Here is a 10,649-nt window from a genome sequence, read left to right as displayed (position 1 = left end):
CGGAGCCACCCGGGAACAGCAATTCCAGCCGGGATCGGGGCCGGGATTCACCGCGGGTGAATTTGGGAATCTGGGATTGGAGTTTTGGGGCTCTGGAAGCGAATTTGGGAATCTGGAATTGGATTTTGAGGATCTGGGATTGGATTTGGGGAATTTGGAATTGGGATTTGGGGTCTGGGATTGGGATTTGAGAATCTGGAAGGGAATTTGGGAATGTGGGATTGGATTTTTGAGGATCTGGGATTGGATTTTTAGAGCTCTGGAAGTGAATTTGGGAATGGATTTTGGGAATCTGGGATTGGATTTTGGGAATGTGGGATTGGAGTTTTGGGGTTTGGAAGCCAATTTGGGAATGTGGGATTGGATTTTTTAGGATCTGGGATTGGGATTTGGGAATCTGGGATTGAATTTGGGAGACTTGGATTGGATATGGAAATCTGGGATTGGATTTTGGGAATCCGGAAGTGAATTTGGGAATCGGAGATTGGATTTTTGGGGAATCGGAGTGAATTTGGAAATCTTGGGTTGGGATTTGGGAATCTGAGATAAAATCTCCTTTCATTGGACTAAATCCCTTTTCCAGGGATAAAATCCAAGGATAAATCCCCTCTCCAGGACCAAAATCCCTTTTTCTGGGAATAAAATTCCTTTTCCAACGATGAAATCACTTTTCCCGGGATAAAATCCAGGGGGATTTTCCCATCCTCACCCCCGGCCTGGCACCAGGAATTCCCAAGGGTTGGAGCCGGAATTCCCAAGGAAGGAGCTGGAATTCTGGGAATTTTCTGGGAATTTTCTGGGATAAGGGGAGAGACTTTGTCACCCCCATGACATCATCACATTCCAAGGAGACTCCGGTTATTAATCCCAATAAAATCCTGAAAAAATCCTGATAAAATCCCGAAAAAATCCTGATAAAATCACCCAAAAAATCCCGACAAAAATCCCAACAAAAATCCGCCAGAATTCCAGAGGGAAGCTCTGTCTCTCCCGCCGCCATTCCCGCTGTTTTCCCGCTGTTTTCCCGCTGTTTTCCGTCACCTCCAGGCCAGGATCTCCTCGGTGGCCAAGCGGGAAAGGCTCTGGAATTCCAGCGGGAGGTGCCTCCTCCAGAAGCGCCGATCCCGCCCGTAGATCTGCGCCGGGAAGCGGGGGCTGCCTACGGAAAAACCAAACCTCGGGAATGACGCTGGATCCGGAGGCGAATCCCGATCCCGCCTCATTCCCGATTATTTCCCCTCAATCCCTCACCGATTCCATGGAAAATCCTGGCGATGGCTCTGCCGGAAAACTTCTCATCCGGGTGGGCGGCGAGGAAATTCCGGATGTCGGCGCGGACTTGCTCTTCCCAGTCCTTGGGCTGCCGAGGGAAAAGGCGGAATTCTCATCCCTTTGCTCCTCCTCAGCCCAAATCCCGGGATAATTTCACTCACTGGCGTCATTCCAAGGTTTTTTTCCTCCTCTTCCTCCTCCTCCTCCTCGTCTCCGTCGGATCCGGCTCCATCCCGCTCAAAATATTCCCGGAGCAGCTCCTTGAGCCGGGAGCTCCTTTCCAGCTGCTCCTTTTCCGGAGCCTTCGGATGGCAGCTCTGGAACGCCACGCTGCTGCCGGCCATCAGCTTCCGGCCTGTTCCCCCCTCCCCGTTATCCCAAAAAATCCTCTGGAATTCCTCTGGAATTTTGGAGGGGTTTTTTGGGATTATATCAGGATTTTTTTGGATTTTATTGGGATTTTTTTGGGATTTTATCGGGGTTTTTTTTGGATTTTATGGGAATTTTGTTGGGATTTTTTTGGGATTTTTTTTGGATTTTATGGGAATTTTTTTGGATTTGATTGGGATTTTTTTTGGATTTTAATGGAATTTTGTTGGGATTTTATCAGGATTTTTCTTGGATTTTATGGGAATTTTTCTTGGATTTTATCGGGATTTTTTTTTGATTTTATTGGGATTTTTTTTGGATATTATGTGAATTTTGTTGGCATTTTATCGGGATTTTTCGGGAATTCTGTTGGGATTTTATCGGGATTTTATTGGGATTTGATTGGGATTTTATTTGGATTTTATAGGAATTTTGTTGGGATTTTATTGGGATTTTTCTTGGATTTTATGGGAATTTTGTTGGGATTTTATTGGGATTTTTTTGGATTTTATCGGGATTTTTTTTGGATTTTATGGGAATTTTGTTGGGATTTTTTTGGGATTTTTTTTGGATTTTATGGGAATTTTTTTGGATTTGATTGGGATTTTTTTTGGATTTTATGGGAATTTCGTTGGGATTTTATTGGGATTTTTTTTGGATTTTAATGGAATTTTGTTGGGATTTTATCAGGATTTTTCTTGGATTTCATGGGAATTTTTCTTGGATTTTATCGGGATTTTTTTTGGATTTTATTGGGATTTTTTTTGGATATTATGTGAATTTTGTTGGGATTTTATCGGGATTTTTCGGGAATTCTGTTGGGATTTTATCGGGATTTTATTGGGATTTGATTGGGATTTTATTTGGATTTTATGGGAATTTTGTTGGGATTTTATTGGGATTTTTTTTTGATTTTATGGGAATTTTGTTGGGATTTTATTGGGATTTTTCTTGGATTTTATCGGGATTTTTTTTGGATTTTATGTGAATTTTGTTGGGATTTTATCGGGATTTTTCTTGGATTTTGTGGGAATTCTGTTGGGATTTTATCGGGATTTGATTGGGATTTTATTTGGATTTTATAGGAATTTTGTTGGGATTTTATTGGGATTTTTCTTGGATTTTATGGGAATTTTGTTGGGATTTTATTGGGATTTTTTTGGATTTTATCGGGATTTTTTTTGGATTTTATGTGAATTTTGTTGGGATTTTATTGGGATTTTTCTTGGATTTTATGGGAATTTTTTTGGATTTTATTAGGATTTTTTTTTGATTTTATGGGAATTTCGTTGGGATTTTATTGGGATTTTTTTGGATTTTATGGGAATTTTGTTGGGATTTTATTGGGATTTTTCTTGGATTTTATGGGAATTTTTTTGGATTTTATTGGGATTTTTTTTGGATTTCATGGGAATTTCGTTGGGATTTTATCAGGATTGGATTGGGATTTTTTTTTTTAATTGGGATTTTATTGGAATTTTATTGGGATTTGACACACATTTGATCAGGATTTTTTTGGGGTTTAATTGAGATTTTTTCATGATTTTATCAGGATTTTTTTTGGATTTTCTTGGGATGTTTTGGGAATTTTTTTGGGATTTGATGGGAATTTTATTGGGATTTTATGGGAATTTTATGGGATTTTTTGGGGATTTTACGGGAATTTGATTGGGATTTTATTGGGATTTTAGGGGAATTTTATCAGGATTTTAGGAGAATTTGATCGGGATTCTATGGGAATTTTATCAGGATTTGATGGGAGTTTTAAGGGAATTTGATTGGGATTTTAAGGGAATTTTATTGGGATTGTAGAAGAATTTTATCGGGATTTTACGGGAATTTTATCGGGATTTTACGGGAATTTTAATGGGATTTTATGGGAATTTGATCAGGATTTTACGGGATTTTTATCGGGATTTTATGGGAATTTTATGGGATTTTATCGGGATTTTAGGGGAATTTGATTGGGATTTGATGGGAATTTTATTAGGATTTTAGGGGTATTTGATCAGGATTTTACAGGAATTTGATCAGGATTTTGTGGGAATTTTAACAGGATTTTAGGGGAATTTGATTGGGATTTTAGGGGAATTTGATCAGGATTTTAGGGGAATTTTATTGGGGTTTTATCAGGATTTTAATTGGGATTTTAAGTGAATATTATGGGATTTTATGGGAATTTTATGGGATTTTATCAGGATTTTACTGGAATTTGAACAGGATTTTAGGGGAATTTTATGGGATTTTATTAGGATTTTAGGGGAATTTGATCAGGATTTTACGGGAATTTGATCGGGATTTTATGGGATTTTATCGGGATTTTATGGGAATTTGATCAGGATTTTAGGGGATTTTTATCAGGATTTTATGGGAATTTTATGGGATTTTATCAGGATTTTACGGGAATTTGATCAGGATTTTACGGGAATTTTATGGGATTTTATCAGGATTTTACGGGAATTTGATCGGGATTTTGGGGGAATTTGATCAGGATTTTACGGGATTTTTATCAGAATTTTATGGGAATTTTATCGGGACTTTATGGGAATTTATCGGGATTTTATGGGAATTTTATGGGACTTTATCGGGATTTTAGGGGAATTTGATTGGGATTTGATTGGGATTTTATCAGGATTTTATGGGAATTTGATTGGGATTTTATGGGAATTTTATCAGGATTTTAAGGGAATTTTATCGGAATTTAATGGGAATTTTAGGGGATTTTATTGGGATTTTATGGGAATTTGATCAGGATTTTATCAGGATTTTATGGGAATTTTATCAGGATTTTATGGGAATTTTATCGGGATTTTATGGGAATTTTATTGGGATTTTATGGGAATTTCATGGGATTTTATCAGGATTTTACTGGAATTTGATCAGGATTTTAGGGGAATTTTATGGGATTTGATCAGGATTTTAGGGGAATTTGATCAGGATTTTAGGGGAATTTTATCGGGATTTTATGGGAATTTTATCGGGACTTTATGGGAATTTTATCGGGATTTTATGGGAATTTTATGGGATTTTATTGGGATTTTAGGGGAATTTGATCAGGATTTTATTGGGATTTTACGGGAATTTGATTGGGATTTTACGGGAATTTTATGGGATTTTATCAGGATTTTAGGGGAATTTGATCACGATTTTAGGGGAATTTTATCGGGATTTTATGGGAATTTTATGGGCTTTTATTGGGATTTTATGGGAATTTGATCAGGATTTTATGGGATTTTTATCGGGATTTTATGGGAATTTTAGGGGATTTTATGGGAATTTTATCGGGATTTTATGGGAATTTTATGGGATTTTATCGGGATTTTAGGGGAATTTGATCACGATTTTAGGGGAATTTTATCGGGATTTTATGGGAATTTTATGGGATTTTATTGGGATTTTATGGGAATTTGATCAGGATTTTATGGGATTTTTATCGGGATTTTATGGGAATTTTAGGGGATTTTATGGGAATTTTATCGGGATTTTATGGGAATTTTATGGGATTTTATCGGGATTTTAGCGGAATTTGATTGGGATTTGATAGGAATTTCATCAGGATTTGATGGGAATTTGATTGGGATTTGATGGGAATTTGATTGGGACTTGATGGGAATTTTATTAGGATTTTAGGGGAATTTGATCAGGATTTTACAGGAATTTGATCAAGATTTTGGGGGATTTTTAACAGGATTTTGTGGGAATTTTACGGGATTTTTTTCCTCACCTTCGGAACGCCCGGAAGCAGCAGCCGAGCTGCCGCAGCGCCGCCTTTTCCCGGGAAACCACGCGGCCGTGCAGGAATTCACCCACAGAATCCAACTCCCGGCAGCTCAGATCTCCGTAGGCGCGGAAATGGAAGGAGAATTCCAGGAATTCCACCGCGATCCCGCTTTTCCTTCCTGTTGGCGTTCCCAGCTGGATTTGCCGCCGGATTCCCCAGAGAATTCCCCCAGGGAATTCCCGCTTTTCCCGGTACCTTTTTGGGAATCCCACTGGAGCTGCCTCAGGCTGCGCTTGACCAGCGGAGATTCCCAAGCCATGGAATCGCTCAGGGAGTCAACGTCGAATTCCACGGAGCCGCCCACGGCCGAGGGATCGCGGCCGGCCGAGAGCTCCCGAGCCAGGACCGCGGCCACGGGAGGGGAGCTGGGCCGGGAACAGATCCCAAATCCCGCCCCAAGCGGGGCCAGGGGGGATGGAGGGAATTTTGGGGAATTTTGGGGAATTTTTGGGGAAGTTTTGGGGAGAAGGGAGGGATTTGGCAGCCCCGTGACGTCATCGCATTCCAAGGGGATTCTGGGTATTCATTCCATCCATTGAATCCCAAAAAAATCCCAATCGAATCCTGATCCAATTCCCCTAAAATTCCCCTAAAATTCCCCTAAAATCCCGATCAAATTCCCAAAAAATCCCAATAAAATCCTAATAAAATCCCAATAAAATCCCAATAAAATTCCCAAAAAATCCCAATAAAATCCCCCCCAAATCCCAATAAAATTCTCATAAAAACCCCCAAAATCCCAAAAAGTCCTGATCAAATTCCCATAAAATTCCAATAAAATCCCCAAAAAAACCTGATAAAATCCCAATAAAATCCCAAAAAACCCTCGGTCAAATCCCAATCAAATCCTGAAAAAATTCCAATAAAATCCCAAAAAATCCTGATAAAATCCCAATAAAATCCTGATCAAATCCCCATAAAATCCCAATCAAATCCCGATCAAATCCCCATTAAACCCCGATCAAATCCCAGCACCGCGGCCATGGGAGGGGAGCTGGGATGGGAACAGCTCCCAAATCCCGCCCCAAGCGGGGCCAGGGGGGATGGAGGGAATTTTGGGGAATTTTGGGGATTTTTTGGGGAATTTTTGGGGATAAGGGAGGGATTTGGCAGCCCCGTGACGTCATCGCATTCCAAGGGGATTCTGGGTATTCATTCCATCCATTGAATCCCAAAAAAATCCCAATCGAATCCTGATCCAATTCCCCTAAAATTCCCCTAAAATTCCCCTAAAATCCCGATCAAATTCCCAAAAAATCCCAATAAAATCCTAATAAAATCCCAATAAAATCCCAATAAAATTCCCAAAAAATCCCAATAAAATCCCCCCCAAATCCCAATAAAATTCTCATAAAAACCCCCAAAATCCCAAAAAGTCCTGATCAAATTCCCATAAAATTCCAATAAAATCCCCAAAAAATCCTGATAAAATCCCAATAAAATCCCAAAAAACCCCCGGTCAAATCCCAATCAAATCCTGAAAAAATTCCAATAAAATCCCAATAAAATCCTGATACAATCCCAATAAAATCCTGATAAAATCCCCATAAAATCCCAATCAAATCCCGATCAAATCCCCATAAAACCCCGATCAAATCCCAGCACCGCGGCCACGGGAGGGGAGCTGGGATGGGAACAGATCCCAAATCCTGCCCCAAGCGGGGCCAGGGGGGATGGAGGGAATTTTGGGGAATTTTGGGGAAGTTTTGGGGATAAGGGAGGGATTTGGCAGCCCCGTGACGTCATCGCATTCCAAGGGGATTCTGGGTATTCATTCCATCCATCGAATCCCAATAAATCGTGGAAAAATGCCCCAAAGAGCCCAATAAAATCCCCCATAAAATCCCAATAAAATCCAGATCAAATCCTGGAAAAATCCCAAAAAGTCCTGATCAAATTCCCATAAAATTCCAATAAAATCCCCAAAAAATCCCCCAAAAATCCCAATAAGATTCCAATAAAATGCCAATAAAATCCTGATAAAATCCCAAAAAACCTCAATAAAATTCCAAAAAAATCCCCATAAAATCCCAATAAAATCCCAATAAAATCCTGATCAAATCCCAAAAAAACTCAATAAAATCCCGATAAAATCCCAAAAAAATCCCCATAAAATCCCGATAAAATTCCATAAAAATCCCAATAAAATCCTGATCAAATTCCCATAAAATCCTGATCAAATCCCAATAAAATCCCAAAAAAACCCCCGGTCAAATCCCAATCAAATCCTGATAAAATCCCAATAAAATCCTGATAAAATCCCAATAAAATCCAAATCAAATCCCGATAAAATTCCCTTAAAATCCCAATAAAATCCCGATAAAATCCCAATAAAATCCCCAAAAAATCCCAATAAAATCCTGCTCAAATCCCAATAAAATCCCAATAAAATCCCAATAAAATCCCAATCAAATCCTCATCAAATCCTGATAAAACCCCAACCAAACCCTTATAAAATTCCGATCAAATCCCAGCACCGTGGCCACGGGAGGAGAGCTGGGCCGGGAACAGCTCCCAAATCCCGCCCCAAGCGGGGCCAGGGGGGATGGAGGGAATTTTGGGGAATTTTGGGGAATTTTGGGGAATTTTTGGGGAGAAGGGAGGGATTTGGCAGCCCCGTGACGTCATCGCATTCCAAGGGGATTCTGGGTATTCATTCCATCCATTGAATCCCAATAAATCGTGGAAAAATGCCCCAAAGAGCCCAATAAAATCCCCCATAAAATCCCAATAAAATCCTGATCAAATCCCGGAAAAATCCCAAAAAGTCCTGATCAAATTCCCATAAAATTCCAATAAAATCCCCAAAAAATCCCCCAAAAATCCCAATAAGATTCCAATAAAATGCCAATAAAATCCTGATAAAATCCCAAAAAACCTCAATAAAATTCCAAAAAAATCCCCATAAAATCCCAATAAAATCCCAATAAAATCCTGATCAAATCCCAAAAAAATCTCAATAAAATCCCGATAAAATCCCAAAAAAATCCCCATAAAATCCCGATAAAATTCCATAAAAATCCCAATAAAATCCTGATCAAATTCCAATAAAATCCCAATAAAATCCTGCTCAAATCCCAATAAAATCCCAATAAAATCCCGATCATATCCTCATCAAATCCTGATAAAACCCCAATCAAACCCTTATAAAATTCCCATCAAATCCCAGCACCGTGGCCACGGGAGGGGAGCTGGGCCGGGAACAGATCCCAAATCCCGCCCCAAGCGGGGCCAGGGGGGATGGAGGGAATTTTGGGGAATTTTCGGGAATTTTTGGGGATAAGGGAGGGATTTGGCAGCCCCGTGACGTCATCGCATTCCAAGGGGATTCTGGGTATTCATTCCATCCATTGAATCCCGAAAAAATCCCAATCGAATCCTGATCCAATTCCCCTAAAATTCCCCTAAAATTCCCCTAAAATCCTGATCAAATTCCCAAAAAATCCCAATAAAATTCCCATAAAATCCCAATAAAATCCCCCCCAAATCCCAATAAAATTCTCATAAAAACCCCAAAAATCCCAAAAAGTCCTGATTAAATTCCCATAAAATTCCCCTAAAATCCTGATCAAATTCCCATAAAATCCCAATAAAATTCCCATAAAATCCCAATAAAATCCCCCAAAAATCCCAATAAAATTCTCATAAAAACCCCAAAAATCCCAAAAAGTCCTGATCAAATTCCCATAAAATTCCAATAAAACCCTGATCAAATCCCAAAACAATCCCAATAAGATTCCAATAAAATCCCAATAAAATCCTGATCAAATCAAAAAAATCTCAATAAAATCCCCATAACATCCCCAAAAAATCCCAATAAAATCCCTATAGAATTCTGATAAAATCCCGATAAAATTCCATAAAAATCCCAATAAAATCCTGATCAAATTCCCATAAAATCCTGATAAAATCCCAATAAAATCCCAAAAAAACCCCGGTCAAATCCCAATCAAATCCTGAAAAAATTCCAATAAAATCCCAATAAAATCCTGATAAAATCCCAATAAAATCCCAATAAAATCCCGATCAAATCCCCATAAAACCCCGATCAAATCCCAGCACCGTGGCCACAGGAGGGGAGCTGGGATGGGAACAGATCCCAAATCCCGCCCCAAGCGGGGCCAGGGGGGATGGAGGGAATTTTGGGGAATTTTGGGGAATTTTGGGGAAGTTTTGGGGAGAAGGGAGGGATTTGGCAGCCCCGTGACGTCATCGCATTCCATGGGGATTCTGGGTATTCATTCCATCCATCGAATCCCGAAAAAATCCCAATCGAATCCTGATCCAATTCCCCTAAAATTCCCCTAAAATCCCGATCAAATTCCCAAAAAATCCCAATAAAATTCCCATAAAAACCCCAAAAATCCCAAAAAGTCCTGATCAAATTCCCATAAAATTCCAATAAAATCCCCAAAAAATCCCCCCAAAATCCCAATAAGATTCCAATAAAATGCCAATAAAATCCTGATCAAATCCCAAAAAACCTCAATAAAATCCCGATAAAATCCCAAAAAAATCCCCATAAAATCCCGATAAAATTCCATAAAAATCCCAATAAAATCCTGATCAAATTCCAATAAAATCCTGATCAAATCCCAATAAAATCCCAAAAAAAACCCCGGTCAAATCCCAATCAAATCCTGATAAAATCCCAATAAAATCCTGATAAAATCCCAATAAAATCCCAATCAAATCCCGATCAAATGCCCATAAAATCCCAATGAAATCCCGATCAAATTCCCATAAAATCCCGATAAAATTCCAATAAAATCCCAATAAAATCCCGATAAAATCCCAATAAAATCCTGATCAAATCCCAATAAAATCCTGCTCAAATCCCAATAAAATCCCAATAAAATCCTGATAAAATCCCAATAAAATCCCAATCAAATCCCGATCAAATCCCCATAAAACCCCGATCAAATCCCAGCACCGCGGCCACGGGAGGGGAGCTGGGACAGGGAACAGATCCCAAATCCCGCCCCAAGCGGGGCCAGGGGGGATGGAGGGAATTTTGGGGAATTTTCGGGAATTTTTGGGGAGAAGGGAGGGATTTGGCAGCCCCGTGACGTCATCGCATTCCAAGGGGATTCTGGGTATTCATTCCATCCATCGAATCCCGAAAAAATCCCAATCGAATCCTGATCCAATTCCCCTAAAATTCCCCTAAAATTCCCCTAAAATCCTGATCAAATTCCCAAAAAATCCCAATAAAATTCCCATAAAA

The 10,649-nt window shown here is 39.5% G+C and overlaps 1 protein-coding gene across 1 annotated transcript in view; it reads right to left on the bottom strand.

Annotated features, from left to right (window-relative positions):
- Window positions 1-588: 588 nt before the first annotated feature.
- The window catches only part of RECQL4 (RecQ like helicase 4), a 33,241-nt gene continuing 23,180 nt past the window's right edge, over window positions 589-10,649 (bottom strand). Inside the window, exons 20-24 of the mRNA XM_069005618.1 lie at window positions 5,618-5,787; window positions 5,366-5,540; window positions 1,434-1,602; window positions 1,252-1,360; window positions 589-1,159 (exon numbers count right to left, since the gene is read on the bottom strand). Of these exons, the coding sequence (XP_068861719.1) occupies window positions 1,038-1,159; window positions 1,252-1,360; window positions 1,434-1,602; window positions 5,366-5,540; window positions 5,618-5,787 (745 nt within the window). The 3' untranslated portion in view covers window positions 589-1,037. The remainder of the gene's footprint in view (window positions 1,160-1,251; window positions 1,361-1,433; window positions 1,603-5,365; window positions 5,541-5,617; window positions 5,788-10,649) is intronic.

The sequence above is a fragment of the Aphelocoma coerulescens genome, chromosome 2 (assembly GCF_041296385.1).
Source record: "Aphelocoma coerulescens isolate FSJ_1873_10779 chromosome 2, UR_Acoe_1.0, whole genome shotgun sequence".
Taxonomy (NCBI): Eukaryota; Metazoa; Chordata; class Aves; order Passeriformes; family Corvidae; genus Aphelocoma; species Aphelocoma coerulescens.
This window is presented reverse-complemented; position numbering and strand designations above follow the sequence as displayed.